The 17,606-nt window shown below is 47.0% G+C and overlaps 1 protein-coding gene across 1 annotated transcript; it reads right to left on the reverse strand.

Moving 5' to 3' along the window:
• Positions 1-212: 212 nt before the first annotated feature.
• On the reverse strand, positions 213-17,602 carry DRAM2 (DNA damage regulated autophagy modulator 2). Its single transcript, XM_030965712.1, has 9 exons — positions 17,550-17,602; positions 12,770-12,861; positions 9,212-9,369; positions 8,207-8,274; positions 7,522-7,661; positions 5,180-5,357; positions 1,772-1,854; positions 989-1,081; positions 213-528 (listed from the first exon to the last, which is right to left on the reverse strand). Exons 3-9 carry the CDS (start codon positions 9,340-9,342, stop codon positions 421-423), a joined length of 801 nt encoding a protein of 266 aa, XP_030821572.1. The 5' UTR covers positions 9,343-9,369; positions 12,770-12,861; positions 17,550-17,602; the 3' UTR covers positions 213-420.
• Positions 17,603-17,606: the final 4 nt, after the last annotated feature.

A 17,606-nucleotide genomic window follows, 5' to 3' on the forward strand; every position in this document is an offset into this window, starting at 1 on the left:
GAGGTTTTTCCCTATGGGCTGCTCAAAGGATGGGGTGGCTTTGGGGTCCATTCTATCTGGCCCAAACTACAGGGCATGGATCAGTCCCCTGGCCCCAAGGGGAGCAAAGGTGAGGGTGGAGGCATCCAAAAGGATTTGGCCTGAGGAGCACTGGAGACAGGAGGGTGAGGGAGGTCAAACTGGGTGTGGAGGAAGAGACGAAGAGACACAACTCATTAATAACCTTCATTTAATCCTTCATGACATTGGAAAATGTAGAAATGTCACAGACTCATTCACAGTACTGGTAACATTTGCAAAGCTGTGCAAAGCCCTTGATGTCAAGTACAAGACAATCGCTTCATACATTTTTTTATATAAAATAAATGTTTAGAAATAACAGCTGTTATTGCTATTAAATTCCTGAGTTCTCTCCATCCATCAGATACTCCCTGCTATGAGCAGTGCCTGCTCTTCTGCCCTGAAGCTCCCTGGGCTCTCGTGCAGGGTCTGGCCCTGCAGGCTGACCACGCCTCGCAGAGAGATTTTCTGTGGAGGAAAAGCAAAGGGGGTCCCTGTGAGTGGCTCCCTCACTTCCTTGGCACAGGGAAGTTCAGTGGCCAGAGGAAACACCAAAGATTTTTGTAAACACCAACAGATCAGCTCAGAACTGTGTGCCTGGCTCCTAGCTGTGCTCTGGACTGGCTCCATCATTTGCCTTGTCCTGGAGGAAAAGGCCCCTGTGGCTGTGACAGGCCTGGAAGTGAAGTCAAGCAGGGCCAGTTAAAGCCAGCCTGATGCTGGAGCTGTGGTAACACAGCAGGGACAGACTCTATGGGGGTCACTTAGAGCTGCTCATGGGTCTCCAGCCCTGGTGACTGATCCATGCCAGGTTAATGGCTGGACTCCATCACCTAAAAGGTCTTCTCCGTGATCCCATAAAATCTAAGGTTGCCCTGCAGCACCACACTGGGTTATTCAGAAACAGAGAATGTTAACTTCATTTTACCTGGAAGTCACGGATGTAGGTGAGGAAGAAGCTGAGGAAGGAGAATGCCAGTGACCACTCGGAGACGGTGCTGATGATGTGGGGGGTGTAGCCCTACGTTACAGAGGGGAAAAAATCCATGTGAAAACTGCTCTGGAACCTGCAGTGGCACAAGGATGGCTTGTGACTTGTGACATCCCACGTGAGATCCTGCATCCAGAACTATTCCCACTGGACACCAAAATCCCTTATTGTATCTGGAATCTCCAAGAATTAAGTACTGAAGAATGAAAATGACCAGGAAAACACCTGCTCCAACTGGGATGATGCGCACTTTTAATACGCACCTGCAAAACCTGAAGGCTCAATCCAGAGCTCAACTAACAAAGAGCAGGGAGGTTCAAGGCCCTCCTCAAGATGCAGGAGGGATTAATTTAGAGTTATACTTGAAGATCCAACAGTTTTGTGCAATCAGAACTTCAACAAGTGCTGGCACAGGTTGCCCAGAGCAGCTGGGGATGCTCCATCCTTGGAAGTCCAAGGCCAGGTGGGACAGGGCTTGGAGCAACCTGGGATAGTGGGAGATGTCCCTGCCTATGGCAGGGGGTGGAACTGGATGGGCTGTAAAGTCCCTCCCAACCCACCCCAGTCTGGGATCCCACAATTCCAAGGAGCTGCTGGCTGGCTCTGCTGGCACAGCTCTCTCCTCTCCCACCCCAGTCTGTGTTGTGAACTGCAGGAAGTTCCCATCTGTCCCTCCAAATCCAGCTGGATTTGGTCTCCATTTCCCCCCCAATCACTTACTCTTTCCTGGGGGTCCCAGTGCAGCTTCTGCACCAGGTTCTGTCCATACAAGCCACTGTACAACACAACCGAGGACACAAACACTGAGGGAAGAGGTTAAGGAAGATTCAAGGCCAAGAATGAGGAACATGGGACTTGCAGACTGTGTTGAGCTGAGGTTATGAGATCTCAGCCTGAGGAGCAGTAATGGTGCCAAGGACTGTTCATATTGTGCCCTTCAACCTGTAGCTTGTCCCAACCCACTGGTTATTGTCACGTGAAAAGGTTAATTTGACCCTAAACCCATTATTTCTGTTCTCTGTGTGCTGCCTCTCATTATTCCTCTGATCAAACACAGCACTCTCACGGAAGTGTTTAAGCTATGATCAGATGTGCACACTTACTGAGCATTTTACTGGTATTTCCCACTCTAACAAGAGTCTAGATCTCTTCCTCTGATGGCTTGTCAACATCTCAACTACCTTGCATTCTTGCTGTGGGCCACAGGTCGGAATTCTGTGCTGTATCACCTGCAGCAAAGAGGATTTTTGGCTTTTCTGTTTCCCTCTTAGTCAAGGATTGAGAAGTGCTTTGGATTTCACCCCATGTGACAATGATTCCCCATTTAATCCAAGATCTGGATCTTTCTGGAGTGTTTGATGTCACTTCTTCAACATCTTAGAGAGGGAAGGTATCCAAAAAAGTGCTCTTGCTACACAACAAATAAAACTCAGATCATTAATTTATAGACAACCTGATTTTCATAGGATTAAGATATTAAATTCTTCAGTGGTTAATGAGATTAAACATGAAGAGCCTCCTGATGTTAAAAATTCATTTTGGTGGTGAACAAGGCTGGACTTCCTAGCACAAACATGGCTTTAAGAACACAGACTTCCAAAGCTTGTTTAAAAATGGATGTGAGTGGTTTAGGAGCTCTGGTTACTGATTGGACCAAAGACACACAATTTTCTGCTTAATTGAACTGGGCAGCTCTAGGAGCTGTTTGTTATCTGCCTGAGTTCCTGCTGCAGTGGGAAGAATTTAATCACTGTGATATAAAAATAACTGGTTCCCATTCCCCCCCTGCCCCCCAGTACAGTGGGTCATCAACTGCCTTACTCTGGGCTGGAAGTTCTGCTGTTACACTCCACCACAGGACCAGGAGTATTTTCATAGGTTCAGAAAATTGTTTAGGTTGGAAAACACGTCTGAGGTTGAATCCAATTGTTCCCCAAGGCCAAGGCCACCACAAACCCATGTCCCCAAGTGCCACATCCACATGCCTTTTAAATCCCTGCAGGGATGGTGACTCCACCTCTGCCTTGGACAGCCTGTGCCAGTGCTGGACAACACATTCCAGGAAGAAATTTTTCCCAGTATCCAACCTGAACTTCCCTGGCCCAGCTTGAAGCCATTTCCTCTTGTCCTTGCCCTTGTTGCCTGGCAGCAGAGCCCGACCTCCCCTGGCTGCACCCTCCTGTCAGGGAGTTGTGCAGAGCCAGAACTTTCCTCCAGGCTGAGCCCCCCAGCTCCCTCAGCTGCTGCCAGTGCTCCAGACCCTTCCCCAGCTCAGCTCCCTTCCCTGGACACACCCCAGCACCTCAGTGTCTCTCCTGTCAGGAGGGGCCCAGAGCTGCCCCAGGGCTGGAGCTGCCCCAGCAGTGCCAGCACAGGGGATGGGCACTGCTGTGACCCCAGAGCTGACACAAAATACATTTCCTTCTGTCTTCCAGTACCTGATACAATCATTTAATCCAAGGCTGCAGACTCCTCCCTTTCCCTGTCTTTCCCTTATTACATTATGAGCTGTTAATTTAAAACCATAATTTCCCTTTTCTTCCTCTTTCATTGTTATCTATGTAAACATTATTACTTCTACAACTTCCCTATAATTTTGGTTAGACTACATTGGCACAAAAACCTCTATAAATCTGAGGTTTGTGGGCTTTTGGCATCTGTAAGAGGAACATAACTTGCAGCAGATCATATTGTTCATAGAACATACTTTAGTTTCACCCATTTGGTTCCTCCTTATTCAAAGCTGAAAATCTTGTTTGCTAATACCAAAAATTTCTGTTAAATACAACAATTCTCAAAGTTTCTTGAATGATTTCCTTGCTGTCTGCCAAGGCCCCTCAGCACATGAAGGTTCATCATGATGGATAACAAGCCTGTGCCCCACTGTCCCTGCTCCTCTGACTCCTACAGATTCTATAATCCTGCAGCAGCAGGGATGGGAGCCCAGTGAGATGCTCCAACCTTGGGAAATGGGACACAGGGTTTAGTGTTGGTATTGGCCGCCAGCCTGGAAATACGTGGGATTGGTGGGGATTAAATCAGTGGCCTGGCTACAGCTGCAGAGAGACAGTGTCTAAGCAATGGGTTTTGCAACTTGTCTCTGGAACTCAGGAAGTTTGGTGTTGTTGTCCTGTTTGACACAAAAACTGAGTTTAATTTTTAAATCCCATTTCCAAGTCCATTGTGGTGAGCAGGAGAACTGTTCTGGTGGAGTTTCCTGACTGTTTCAATGATTGGGGAGAGGAAAAGGCCTCTATTTCTGAGTGAGTTTGCTCATATTTGTTATATAAATATATGGCTAAATGGGAATGGATCCCCACTGAGAGAGGGTAGCCTTAGAAGGTCCCTTCAACACAGACCATTCTGTGTTTCTCTCTTTGTCTAAACCCCACAGCTGCTTCCAGCACTTGGAATTCAGAGCTAAAGGGGGTGATGGAGTCTGATGCTGAGGGAAGGTGGTAGGGAATGCCAGTCAGAAATATCTTGTCTTTTGAACTACAGGACGGGCAAGGAGGAGATCAGAGGTCAAAGTCCCTCCCTGACTCATCCTTGAAATGTGCTCCAGACTTGTCTCCCTGGCAAGTGCCAGCACATCATCCCTGTTCCAGAGCCAGCTGGCACAGCCAGCCCTGCTCCACATGGTCTGTTTTCCTCTTGTGCTACATTCTGGGCTTCTTTTTCAGTTGTATCCAACTCTAACACTCTGCACCATTTTTGTCCTCAGGAACACACTTTTATTTCTTACCTGTTTTTTCCCCCCATTGAAACCACCCATCCTTTAAGCACACTTCCCTTTGGCCCCATATTTCTTAATTTAGTCAGACCTCTTGGGGATAAACTCCTATTTTTCCTGTTTTCAGTCTCTGGTGTGCAGTAGGAAAGGGAAGGAGAAAGGGTAGTAACTGTCCCTCTTACCTTTTTTTTTTTTTAACATCCAGGGGGGAATATTAAAAGTATTAAAGGGATTAAGCATTTTCCCTGAAATTCCCAGGCTGGAATACAGAACAGGGCACACTATGGAGTGTACAATCAAGGACTCTTGTGGCATGTGGTGGTGGTTCAGCTCAAGTCGGTGTAAATCCTGTGGAGACTACTGGGTTTTCGTGCCAGTGCCCAGGCAAAGGATACTGCTCAGGATGCTGGAACAGCTCCACAGGAATACGGCCAGGCGGGCCCAGAAGATGTCTTTACTGTGAAGTTCTGGCTGCATCAGGTAGGACAGGATGGTCTGAACCAGCATGTAAATGGACCCCACCCCGAAGGTCAGGCAGGCTCCCAGCACATGGATGTAGTACAGGATGCATTTCTACGGAAAGAAAGTGCTGCCTGTGAAAACCTGGTTTCATCTTCTTTTGTAAACCTCTGGCATGCACCCCTCAGCGACCTCCTCCCATTCTGAGCTAAGCAGTTCTGCACTGTGCCAGTCCTCAGGAGACTTTTTTTGGAAGCACCATTGTAAGATGTCTGGAAGCCAGAACCTGCCAGCCTTTGGAATTTCTGCTTTTGTTACGTTTTTGTGGTGAAGTTACAGGTCACAGCTCTACCTTCAGTACAGGAATTTGTGAGGGCTCTTCTCATAAATGGACAATATCACAGGAATTGGGTGAGAGAATCCCTGCAGGTGGGTAGGGAGTGGGATTGACAACGTTTCTACCCCAGGAACCTGTGCATCTATGAAAGATTATATAATACAGGACAGACACAACACGATTCTAGCACCCAATTTTGGATTAAAAATAATGAGGTTTTGCATTTCTCTGAATGAACTCTGGTTTAAATAAAGATTGATTGTCAATTTAGTACCTTGGAATACTCTGAAGGAACAAGGTTCAATCAAGCAGCAATACTTAAAAACACCACCAGGAGGACCAAATGTCAAATAGCAAAAATAACTAAAACCAGAAGATATTCTAAAAAATCCAACCCAACTAAAAATTTATTATTAAAATATATGTGTGTGAAAACCCAGGTGTGCTCATCCCTTTACTCTCATGCCCAGCTCAGCACACGAGCCAGAGACAGGGAACAAAAAGTGTCATCTGACTTGTTGCACAAGGCAAGGCCTGGTAGCCTCCTGCACCCCAATCATGCAGATGTTTCCTGCCCTAAAACATGAGGTTCTCTGTGTATCTTACTGAGTAACTCTTAAGATCAAGCTTTTCCTTGCGCACTTTCTGTGCACAAATGAATTTTAAGTGCTGCATCTACAGTGAGAATTTCTATTTAAGAAATAAGCAGGTTGCAAAGGTGTGTGCTCCAAAATCATGTACTGTGTAGGAAAGTGTCAGCAGAGAGAAATTCTCTATTTTCACACTTTGGGGTCTTCAATCACCAGTGGATTTCAGGGCAATATGCAAGTGCATCACTTCCAACTTTTGTTTTGCTCAAGATTAAACAAGACACGAACTGTTACCAGATTAACATGCACCTACTGGGTTTTGACTGTTGTGAAATACAAATAAAGTAGAAAAACCCTTTCTTGAGGGCAGTGGAGGGAAATAATGGAGTTGAGCAGACCCTGGAGGATTCTTCTTGTGTGGAAGTGTGGAATGGGAGGCTGGGACCTCTGAGGGCTCTAGGAAATAGTAAATACATTAAGAAAGAAAAAGAAAAAATGCCTAAATGAGAGTGCTGAGGTTTCTAAGATAGGGGGTGCTAAAGCACTTGAGGAGCTGTGTTAGGGAAAAGGTGGAGCTTCCCAAGAGCTTTTCCTCTTTTGTTTTCCCTGTCCCTAATCCAGCAGGAGCCTGAGGTGACACTATAGCCTGTGGTGGCTACAGGCACCACAACAGAGCCCTAAAATCCATCAGGTAATTAATGTGATAAGGCTGGCAACTATACAATCACCTGGCAAATAAAGCCAACAAAGGGGAGCTGCTCATGGTGTGATGAGTGAGAATATCAGATTTGGTTTTTTTTGGAGTGGAAAGTATTGGGTAGAAAAAAAAATAGAGACCTGGGATGGAGAAAATCAGAAAAATTAGTGTTGCAGAATTTTCAAGAATTTGAGAAGGTTTGAAGGAAGATCTACCCAAGAGGGCAGTTTTTCCAGAGCTGGGCTTGTGGGGTTGGGTGGTTTTGTTGGCTTTACTTCTAGTTGTAACAAGTTTTTGATACCTTTTATACTATTTGATACCTGATTTTCCTGAGCCACAGTTGTGGGCTTTCAATCTGGATCTCAGGCTTTCAACCTGCCTGGAAGGAGATCCAAGTGTGGCTTCTGCAATGCTTGGTGGTTATGAATGTTTTGAAATGTCATGAACAGCTGCTCACAAGTCCCAAAGCAAATAAGGAATAAATAACAAATTAAAAGTCAAACCTTATATTTTTTAACTGTTCTCTGTCGAGAATGTCACAAAGAAGCAGTTTGCCACGGAAAGTTGCTTTCTGTAACTTTGCAGTTTATCAGGTGTGACATTGGGTATTTCAGAACTCTGGCAGGGGCAGAGCAGTGCAGGCAGAGCACAAACCTGGAAATTTGCAATAATGCAGAGTCCAAAGCAGCTCATCCATCCCAGTGTGAGGCCCAGCTTATTCAGCCTGAGGATCTTGGGTTTTTCTGGGCTCAGGGCAGACACTTGTTTGTACCGGACGTACATGGTGGCCATCCCTGCCAAAGACAGCCACAGGCAGTAAGATTCCTGCAGGGGACCAGTGTCCCTGTTTACCTGGGAAGATGCTGAGTGTCAGAGGCAACTTTTAAAATACAGGAATTTTTTTAGGGCACAGTGAAATAGGAAAGGTGAAAGGCTGGAAATGAAAATTGAAATAATGGCAAACTAGTTAAATTAATAGATTTTTTTGCTCTATTTCATTTAAAAGCCATATTAAGTTATTTTCCCTACCTCCATTGTTGCAGCACAGGTAAGGTGACTGCCTTGAATTTGCATTTTTATTGCTTTACTTTTCTGTTTGTTTTTTTGAATGCATTTTTTGTCCTTCCGGAATCTGCAATTGCCATACCGGCAATTCATGGATAACATCCCTGATACACACTTTGAATTGCTTCAGAGAAGTGAGATTTATTGCTCAGTATTTAGTTTTTGAGTGAGAATTCTGGGCTGTTTAATGATCTTGCGAAGGAAGTGAACTTTTTTAAAGCTGATGCATTCCAGAACTGCCTGCAGCTCACCAAGGACAGTTTTCTGTACTCACCCAAGAAGGTTGAAACATTTAACATGATCCCAAATAAGCATCTTTCAGGTGGTATTGTCCCTGTATCACTGGAAAAGATAAATGGAGTGATAACATATCCTATACTATTTATATTAGAAATACTTCCAACACAACTTTACTTATTTCACTCTACAAAGGACATGTAAAAAAAGTGCCTCCCAGATGATTTTCACTGAATTTTTCATTACTCAAACTATGCTGCGCTGGTTTTAGAGCTGTAGAAATCACCATGGTAAAGACAAGCTCTCCCTGGTGCAGGGAATGATCATGCTCAGAGTAACTGTTCCTTTCATATTGATCTTGATAAAAGGTGAATAAAAAGGATTAAAACTGGAAAAATGAAGAACATGGAAAACTGAAAGAGCAAAGCTTGAGTTATATATATCAGCCTTGACAGAATAAATTTGGCAATGTAGATTTTAGTATGGATTTTCTGGTGCAACAAACCTGGTGGCAGCAAGTGGCTTCACTCTGAGCAGGGATGTGGTGAGGTACCCCCAGTTCATCATCATTATTTTAAGGGTATGCTCACAGAGCCAAAGCTTAAGAGTTTTGCACTAAAACAGACACCTTTAAGTAGAGTAACATATAAATCCCAGAATGGGTTGGGTTGGGTTGGGAAGGACCTTAAAGCTCATCTCAACCACCTCATTCCAACCAGGGACATCTTCCACTATCCCAGGTTGCTCCAAGCCCCGTCCAACCTGGCCTTGGACACTTCCAGGCATGGGACAGCAACAGTATCTCTGGGCAAAGTGTGCCAGGGTTCACCACCCACACAGGGAAGGAATTTCTTCCTAACATTTAACCTGAATTTCCCCTCTGTCAGTTTAATATCACCTGTAACTATATCTATAATGGCTCTAAAGAGTAACTTTAGAACTGGAGCTGCTGGGTAAAAACTGCTATTTAAGTCTGGAGTTGGGAAGAATTCACAGGAGTGGGGTCATTTCAGTGCTCTGTCACAGGGGGGACATCACTGACCTGATGTAGGGCACCAAAGGGTCAACATGGTGCAGGACAATTGCAGTAATGTAGGAAAACACAAACGATGCTGCTGACCACACAACCAGTGCCACGGGCAGGAACGAGAGGCCTTGCTGGAACCACCACATTTCAGGGCTGACTTCTGCCTCCAGACACTGGGAAGAACCAAACGCAAAGTTTTACTAAGAGTTCTCAAACATTTACTGAGATTCTCAAATTTACTGAGTTCTCAAGGGTTTACTGAGAGTTCTCAAAGGTTTACTGAGATTCTCAAAGGTTATCTAGGATTTTACTATGAGGACTCTGAAGTTTTGCTTTCCTTGAGGCAGGCTGCTTCCCATACAGCAGTTTGATATATCTCAGTCCTCTCCTGCAAACCCAAAGTGAACACTGACTTCACAGAAGAAATCAAAAAAAAACAGAATTAAATCTGGAAATGTTAATTCTGAAATTCTTAAGAGTATCATTAGAAACCAGTACTGTCATTTTACTATGTGGCTTGGATTTTTTACTGCCAGAAAAGGGTCAAGTGGGTCACTGTGAATAAGTGACTCCATTTTCTTAGCCTTGTGTCACAACACCAGGTCAATAGAGTGAGCTGACAGAGAACGGGTGTCTGCATTGACACTGCAACTGATGGTGGCCATGGTGGAGCCTCCAGATTCTATTAATACTTAGCTGGGTAGATGTGGAGGAAATGACCCACAATTACTTTAATACCTGCCCTCAATTATTCCCTGTCAGACTCTGTGACTCGACATCTGTTATAGAGTCCTAGGACTGGAAGGGATTTTAAACTCCATCTTGTTCAACCCTCTGCCATGGCAAGGACACCTTCCACTATCCCAGGTTGCTCCAAGCCCTGCCCAACCTGGCCTTGGACCCTTCCAAGGATGGGGCAGCCCCAGCTTCTCTGGGGAACCTGTGCTAGAGCCTCACCACCCTCACAGGGAGGAAAATCCCAAAATCCCACTAACCCTGCCATTAGTTGCACACACATATGTTTTATTTTCTACTCTGAGTCCTCTTTGTTTCACAGTCTTATTTTGTTGTCCCTCCACAATATGCTGATGGGCTCTCTCAAAGCACTGGGGGAGTTTCCTGGGCTCACTGTGTTAATGTTGAGCAAACAGCTCAATTACCCCACATCTCCCATCCTGTATAGATTTGGGTATTGCCAAGGAGAAGACTGTACTGAGGTACCTGTACTGAGGTACCTCATAGAGTGGGACAGAAAATGACTTTGCCATTCAGCAACAATTTTTCAAAATTAGTTTGCTTTTTAAATTTCTCAATGTTTAGGATGAAATATCAGTGAAAATATAAAAACCCTTCATAGTTTAGATTAGAAAAATCAAGAAATGTTTAGATCTATTTATTCTATGCTGTGAAGTTAACTTTTGAAAGATATCACTGACGGAGGTTTGAGAACATAAACCCAATTCTTTTGTGGAGAGTGAATCAGAACTTTCCCATGGATTGTAATATCAATGATAACAAGATGATATTAACAGGGCAGGGGCACCTTTCACTAGAGCAGGTTGCTGAGCTCCATCGAGCCTGGGTTCACCGACTCTCAGCTATCTGAGTTCACTGCTACCAACCACAACCCTCACACTCAAGGGTTGCCCACAGCAGTTGCTATTTTACAGGTGAGAGGAAAAGATCCACGTGCAGTGCAGTGAAATTATGACTCTGTACTCACTCTGTCCAGTTCCCTAAATCTCAGCCTGAGAGCAAATCTGTGTCTCAACCCAGTTCTCTTAAGAGCAAGAAGGGTATCTTAGGTTGGAAATGGGGGGGTGTATTCTATTTCTATCTGATGGGGGAGTTATCTTCTGTTAATTGGGCAGTTTTTCTTCATCTCTTCCACAACCCGTCCTCCCTCAAGGAGGTATCTGCTGTTAACGAGCCCATTGAGTGCCCCAGCATGACTGATAAAATTCCATCATCCCACTGGGAGAAGCTCTGCCCAGAGGGAGGAGCCAAGCATTCCTACCTGGATAGAATCAGAGATCTGGAAGGCCACAGGCAGCCTTTTCCACTGCATTCCCAGAGGAGCAGCCTTTTCCCCACTGCATTCCCAGAGGAAGACCAGGCCCATCTACACTACCCCTGGATCTTCAGAGGAAGACTTACACCCTTCTACAGGATCCCTGCTTCAACAGAACCACAGCTAGCACTGCAGGAGGGCTGAGCCACCAATGAATGGGGCTGCTGCCACCTCCCTGACCCACGGGGTGTCAGCTCCTGTTCTGACTCTGTCCGTGTTGTTTTGTATTACTGCATTGTTAATTCTATTTTTATTTTCTTCCCTAATAAAGAACTGTTATTCCTGCTCCCATATCTTTGCCTGAGAGCCCCCTTAATTTCAAAATTATAATTTGGAGGGAGGGGGTTTACATTTTCCATTCAGGGGAGGCTTCTGCCTTCCTTAGCAGACACCTGTCTTTTCAAACCAAGACAAAGGGCCACCCTAGTGTGCTCACACAGAGAGAACTGTGACTCGTCCCTACTCTCGCTGCAAAAGCAAAGTAATTTGCTACTAGCTTCAAACACAACCAGAGCTATTTCAGCCTCCCAGAATGGCTGAGGCGGGGAAGGAGCTCTGGGAGTCACCTGGGCCATCCCCCTGCTCAAGCAGGGCCACCAGAGCCAGTAGTGCAGGATGACACCCCAAGGATGGAGATATCACAACCTTTCTGGGGAGCCTGGGATGACCAGTGCCAGTCACCCTCACAGGGAAAAAGTGTTTCCTGATGGTCACTGGAGAGAAGAGGAGAAAAAGTGTTTCAACATGGTTAAAACTGGAGACTGTAAATGGAAAGATGAAAAAGGATAAAGGTGAAGGGCAAATAATGGAGAGTGCACATCCAGGGGCATCCAGGCAAAGATCTGTATGCGAGAAAAGCAAAATAATGTTAAAAGAAATTAGAAGGAAGTATTGAGAGATTTTAGAAGGGCGTGGCCTGGGGTGGAGAGGCTGAAAAAAAAGAGGAAGAGAAAGGAAGAAAGAGGAAGCACCAAGACTAGAAAGTCTCATGGCCAGAAAAAAGTTGAAACAAAAGTGGGTGAATCTTGCAAGAGATCAGAGCTGGTCAACCTTCACAACCCTTGCATAGAATAGACAACTACAGCCTTGTAAAGGTGAAGGTTCAGCTGCTTGTGAGAAAGCTGGTTGGTGACAGGTAAAGGTGTCTAACAGGATATGTAGTGAATAAGAACAGATTGACAGAATTCAAGTTGTCTGATCTCTTGCCCATTTTTAAGCTAAATATAAAGTTTGCCATCTGATCATGATTTTAAGACTGTAAGCAGTAATGACTGTAACCTCACAATCCCACCTCTAGTATGAGTAAATTGGGAATTTGAAAGAGAAATGAGGATTTTGCATGACATTCTCTGTTATAAATGTTATGTTCCTGGGTATGTAATTCCCAGTTCCAACCAGTCAGTCTGAATATACTTTTCATTTCACATTTAAATATTCATAGTGCCAACCAACCAACCAACCAACCAACCAACCAACCAACCAACCAACCACATTCCACATACCTGAGAAAAAGGGCATCAGAGGACATGTCACTTAAGGGGAATCCAAGGTCATTTTTCTGCTGAAGCTCAACGTTCATGTCATTTTTCTCACTCTGAGATATAAAGGGAGAAAAGCAAGTTGTGAGGTTCTTCTGTACCTCTTGCCATGTTTATTCTTCTTAGCACATCCTGTTAGTCCCTGCTGCTGACTGGACACAGGTTAGACTGTTGGCTTGCCCCACGGTGTTTTTCCTGCATTCCAAGCAGGTTAAGGAGTGAAGCTTGTGTGTGGTGGGGAGGTAGAAATGAAGAAAAACTGGTGTTTAAGGCTCTTTGATTTTAGGAGTTGTCTACACAACCATTTAATTTGAACTGAAGAGCTTTCAAGAGATGAAGTGAATGCAACTAAAACCAGTGCCTAAAGACCATGGTTTTCACCTAAGAAAGGGAACAGAACGTGGAGACTTCCCATTTCATTGTGGACACACATCCCAATGTCCTGCTGGTGCAACGCTAAATACATGGCTGGAGAGGGGCTGAAGCAACCTGAGTATCATTGGACCATTTAAGCTGGAAAAGGCCTCTAAGATCATCAAGTCTAACTATTCCTCTGGCACTGCCAAGGCCACCACTAAAGTACATCCTCAGGTGCCACATCCACAGCTTTTTAAATCCCTGCAGGGATGGTGACTCCACCTCTGCCTTGGACAGCCTGTGCCAGTGCTGGACAACACATTCCAGGAAGAAATTTTTCCCAGTATCCAACCTGAACTTCCCCTGGCCCAGCTTGAAGCCATTTCCTCTTGTCCTTGCCCTTGTTGCCTGGCAGCAGAGCCCGACCTCCCCTGGCTGCACCCTCCTGTCAGGGAGTTGTGCAGAGACAGAAGGTCTTCCCCGAGCCTCCTTTCCTCCAGGCTGAGCCCCCCAGCTCCCTCAGCTGCTGCCAGTGCTCCAGACCCTTCCCCAGCCCAGCTCCCTTCCCTGGACACACCCCAGCACCTCAGTGTCTCTCCTGTCAGGAGGGGCCCAGAGCTGCCCCAGGGCTGGAGCTGCTCCAGCAGTGCCAGCACAGGGAACCACGCTGGGCCCCCTGGACACATAATGGCTGTGACAGCCCAGATTCCAATGGCCAACTTGCCCACCTGGGCTCATGTCCAGCTACTGTTAGCAGCATTCCCAGATCATTTCCCAGCTTTCCAGCCACTCCTTCCCCAGCTTGGAGCATTCCATGGGATTGCTGTGACCCAAGGGCAGAACATGGCATTGGTCTTGTTGACTCTCCCACTGCTGGCCTCAGCCATGGATCCAGCCTGTCCATTTAATCAGACATTCCATAACTCCTGACTTCTCCTCCCAAAGGTTTGAGGCACTGCCTTGGGGATGCAGAGGGGCTGAAGCTCTGTGGGGATGAAGCTCACAGACAATACAGATTCTCTACCTGCTGATGGTATTTATGTGCTTGTACAGACTGATTTACGGGGGCTAGGACAAGCTTAGTAAAGCAGAACAGCTATTCCCAACTTCTCCCTGCATACTGCCCTTCATACAAAATAAAGGCAGCTCATCAGCACTGTCTGCTCCAAAGCAAGCTGGGCAGCAGAGAAGCCCTCACTCTGTTAGGACTGGGAATCTCTGTGCCCTGAGCTGTCACTGAGCCCAGAGCTGAGCCCTGCACATGACTTATCACCATTTTCATGTGATCTGGCACAAAGAGCACCTTCAATCACATCACAGAGCACTGCTGAGGCACAGCTTCTTACTGAGAGTGTGCAGGCTGGTGGAATCGTGGAATGTCCTGAGCTGGAAGGGACCCACAAAGATCATCCAGTCTGTCACAGACATCTTTTATGAAAAATCTTTTCATTTGGATATTTCCTCTTGAAAAGCTGAGAGGCCTCAGGAACAAAATGTAAACAATGATTATCTGATGCTGTGGAATGCAACAGGTGCATCTGTGATTGGTCTCATGCAGTTGTTTCTAATTAATGGCCAATCACAGTCCAGCTGGCTCGGACTCTGTGTCCGAGACACAAGCCTTTGTTATTCATTCCTTCTTTTTCAATTCTTAGCTAGCCTTCTGTTGAAATCCTTTCTTCTATTCTTTTAGTGTAGTTTTAATATAATATATATCATAAAATAATAAATCAAGCCTTCTGAAACATGGAGTCAAAATCTTCGTCTCTTCCCTCATCCTCAGACCCCTGTGAACACGGTCACACCAGTCCAAGCCCTGCCCTACACAGACACCCCAACAATCCCACCCTGGGCATCCCTGGCAGTGCTGCCCAAACACTCCTGGAGCTCTGGCAGCCTCAGGGCTGTGGCCATTCCCTGGGGAGCCTGGGCAGTGCCAGCACCCTCTGGGGGAAGAGCCTGTTCTCATCTCCAGTCTGACCCTCCCCTGGCACAGCTCCAGCCCGTCCCTGAGGTCCTGTCCCTGCTCACAGAGAGCGGAGGTCAGAGCTGTCCCTCAGGAGGAAGCTGCAGCCCCTCAGAAGGATCATCCTGATGGCACCAATTGGGCTCTGTCCCTCTTGCCTTCCCCAGCAGAAACCCTCTCACTAACTCTCCTTACACTAAAAAGAGTTTTATAATTTTCTCCTCCTTTAAATTCTCTTATGTCAGTCAAGATCTACCCTGAGTTCTTTTCTCCCTTCATCTCTCTCCTCATTAAATATTTTACAGTGGAATCAAGTCAGTTTTCCCACTGTTCTGGTGGCAGACTGCACATCTCCAACACAGGCTTCACTCTGCAAATCCCTGGGCACAGTCAGGGCAGGGTGTACTCAGGCTGTCCCAGCTTCCTGCTGTGCAGCTGCCCTGCATCCCTGCCAGCTCCCAAGCTCCGTCTGGGCACAGAAAGAGGCACCTCCAAACACCAGGAGGCAGAAAGGAATTGCCATGTGCCAGATGCAAGGTCCTGAGATAAATTATTATCAACACCTTGTCCTATCCCATTGTTTTCAACAGGGAGAAGGAAAACACACACTCAAACTCATTTTTTCATTAGCTCCTTTGCAAGCAGATTACACAACAGCAATGGCCAGCCTCAATTTTCCATATAACTATGATTTTCTTAAACATCTATCCTGATCCTCAGGCACTTTAAGGTTCTAAGCGTTTTTTTTTTTAAGCTCCAGTTTGAGTATCACAGATTGTTTCCAATATCAAGGGCAAGTGAAGAAAGTGTTTCAAAAGCAAAGGAGATTTTAACCCTCTCGAAGGGTTACACACCCTACCCAGGCTGGAGCATGTGGAACAGAATCTCCAAAGGAAAATGAAAGGTGGGCAAGACCATCAAGGGCAGGAAGTTCATGTTACCTGGAATGACAAAGCTGCAAAGATGGTTGAATTACATGGGGAAAAGGGAAATTCCTGAATTATGGATGATCCCTGGGTTGTCAACCTGCCTCTTCTCTGCTCTGCAGCCAGACAGGCAGAGATAAAGCACTGCCTAGGGACACTTCCTTTTGTCTCCAGCAAATTGTCCAGTGGACAGTGCTGAGGGGAGGACAGAGGAATTTGTCTATGCCTTCCTAAACAAACAGAGGCTGGATGGGGCTGTGTCTGAACAGCCTGCACAGGTTAGGTTCTACTGATAAGCCACAGGTAAAGGTCACTGATCCTCAAAGCACTGACGTCAGGAAGTAGGAAATGTGTCACCTCTGCTGTCCCTGCTGCAGGGTAATGACAGGTGACTCATTTTGGGTGTTTTCTCAGTACAGACACCAAAAAAGTTGCCATGAAATCTTTCAGTCCTGGAGGGCAGCTTCCAGGGAGTCTCCCATGTTCTGGCCCTGCTCCTGTTCCCTGGCTGGGAAGACACAGCAAGGTCTGGAGCCAACCCAAACAGTGCCAGGACACTGTGACACAAGATGTCCCCAAGCCTGCTTGGGACACCTGGCACTCGGTGACAGTGGCTGGGTGCCCCGGCTGATCCAGGAGCTCTGTGTCAACACCGGCCAATCCCACTTGCCTGAGCTGAGTCCTCGGGGCAGAGCCACCGGGAGATTCCCAGGGGACAGCTGGGACTGGAGTCACTGCAAGGTCACACCGGGAGTGGGGGTGCTGGGGGCAGTCAGAGGGGAAAGGGAAAAGGAACCAGGATGGAGGGAGGTTTAGGAAAGGAGGAAAAGGGACTGAAGGGGAGAAATGGGAGGCTGAAGGAAGAGAGATGAAGGGGCAGAGGGGCTCAGTGGGGTCCTCAGGGCCCAGGAGTTACTGGAAGTGATGGGAGATCACTGGGGATGTGGTGGTGGTGGTGGGGGGGGGCACTGGGGCTGACAGGGTGGCACAAAGGGGATGAGGGGGATTTGTCAGGAGAGGGAGAGAGGACAGCCGAGGTTTCTGGGGATCCCGAAGGGCAGTGGGGACTGTAGGGCACCCGGTGGGGGCTGCAGTGGGGTGGAGGTGACATGGAGGGGGTCAGCGGACACCGGGGAGTCACTGAGGCGGTGATGACAGAGAGGCCATGGCGTCACTGAGGATGGGGGATCTCTGAGGGGATGACAAGGGGTTGCCAAGAGGGTTTCTGACGTGGTGACAGCGACATGGGAAGGTCGCTGAGGGGGATGAAGAGGGGTCCCTGAGGGGGTGACAGAGGATCTCGGAGGGGGTAACAGGGAGTGACAGGAACATCGGGCGATCGCTAAGAGGTGTGACAGGAAGACCGGGGGATGGTCGCTGGGGGGGAGTCAAAGGTGGCTGAGGAGGGTGAAGGGAGGTTGCGGGTTCTCTGGGGGGTGGCAGGGGTGACAGCGACGCGCGTTCGATGTTTGGGTCCCTCCGCCCCCCCCCTCACCTCAGCCGCTCCCGCGCCGTCCTCGCACTGCCCCGGCCCCGCCCCCGGCGCGCGCTG

Source organism: Camarhynchus parvulus, chromosome 26, assembly GCF_901933205.1.
Source record: "Camarhynchus parvulus chromosome 26, STF_HiC, whole genome shotgun sequence".
NCBI lineage: Eukaryota > Metazoa > Chordata > Aves > Passeriformes > Thraupidae > Camarhynchus > Camarhynchus parvulus.

What these genes read in the sequence shown, in the direction of transcription:
- DRAM2 (XM_030965712.1), bottom strand. Translation starts at nt 9,342, where the DNA reads ATGTGGTGGTTCCAGCAAGGCCTCTCGTTCCTGCCCGTGGCACTGGTT. An exon ending in GCATTATTGCAAATTTCCAG is followed by an intron (nt 5,358 to 7,521) that starts GTTTGTGCTCTG and finishes TTCTTTCCGTAG; the next exon opens with AAATGCATCCTGTACTACAT. An exon ending in CCTACATCCGTGACTTCCAG is followed by an intron (nt 529 to 988) that starts GTAAAATGAAGT and finishes TTTCCTCCACAG; the next exon opens with AAAATCTCTCTGCGAGGCGT.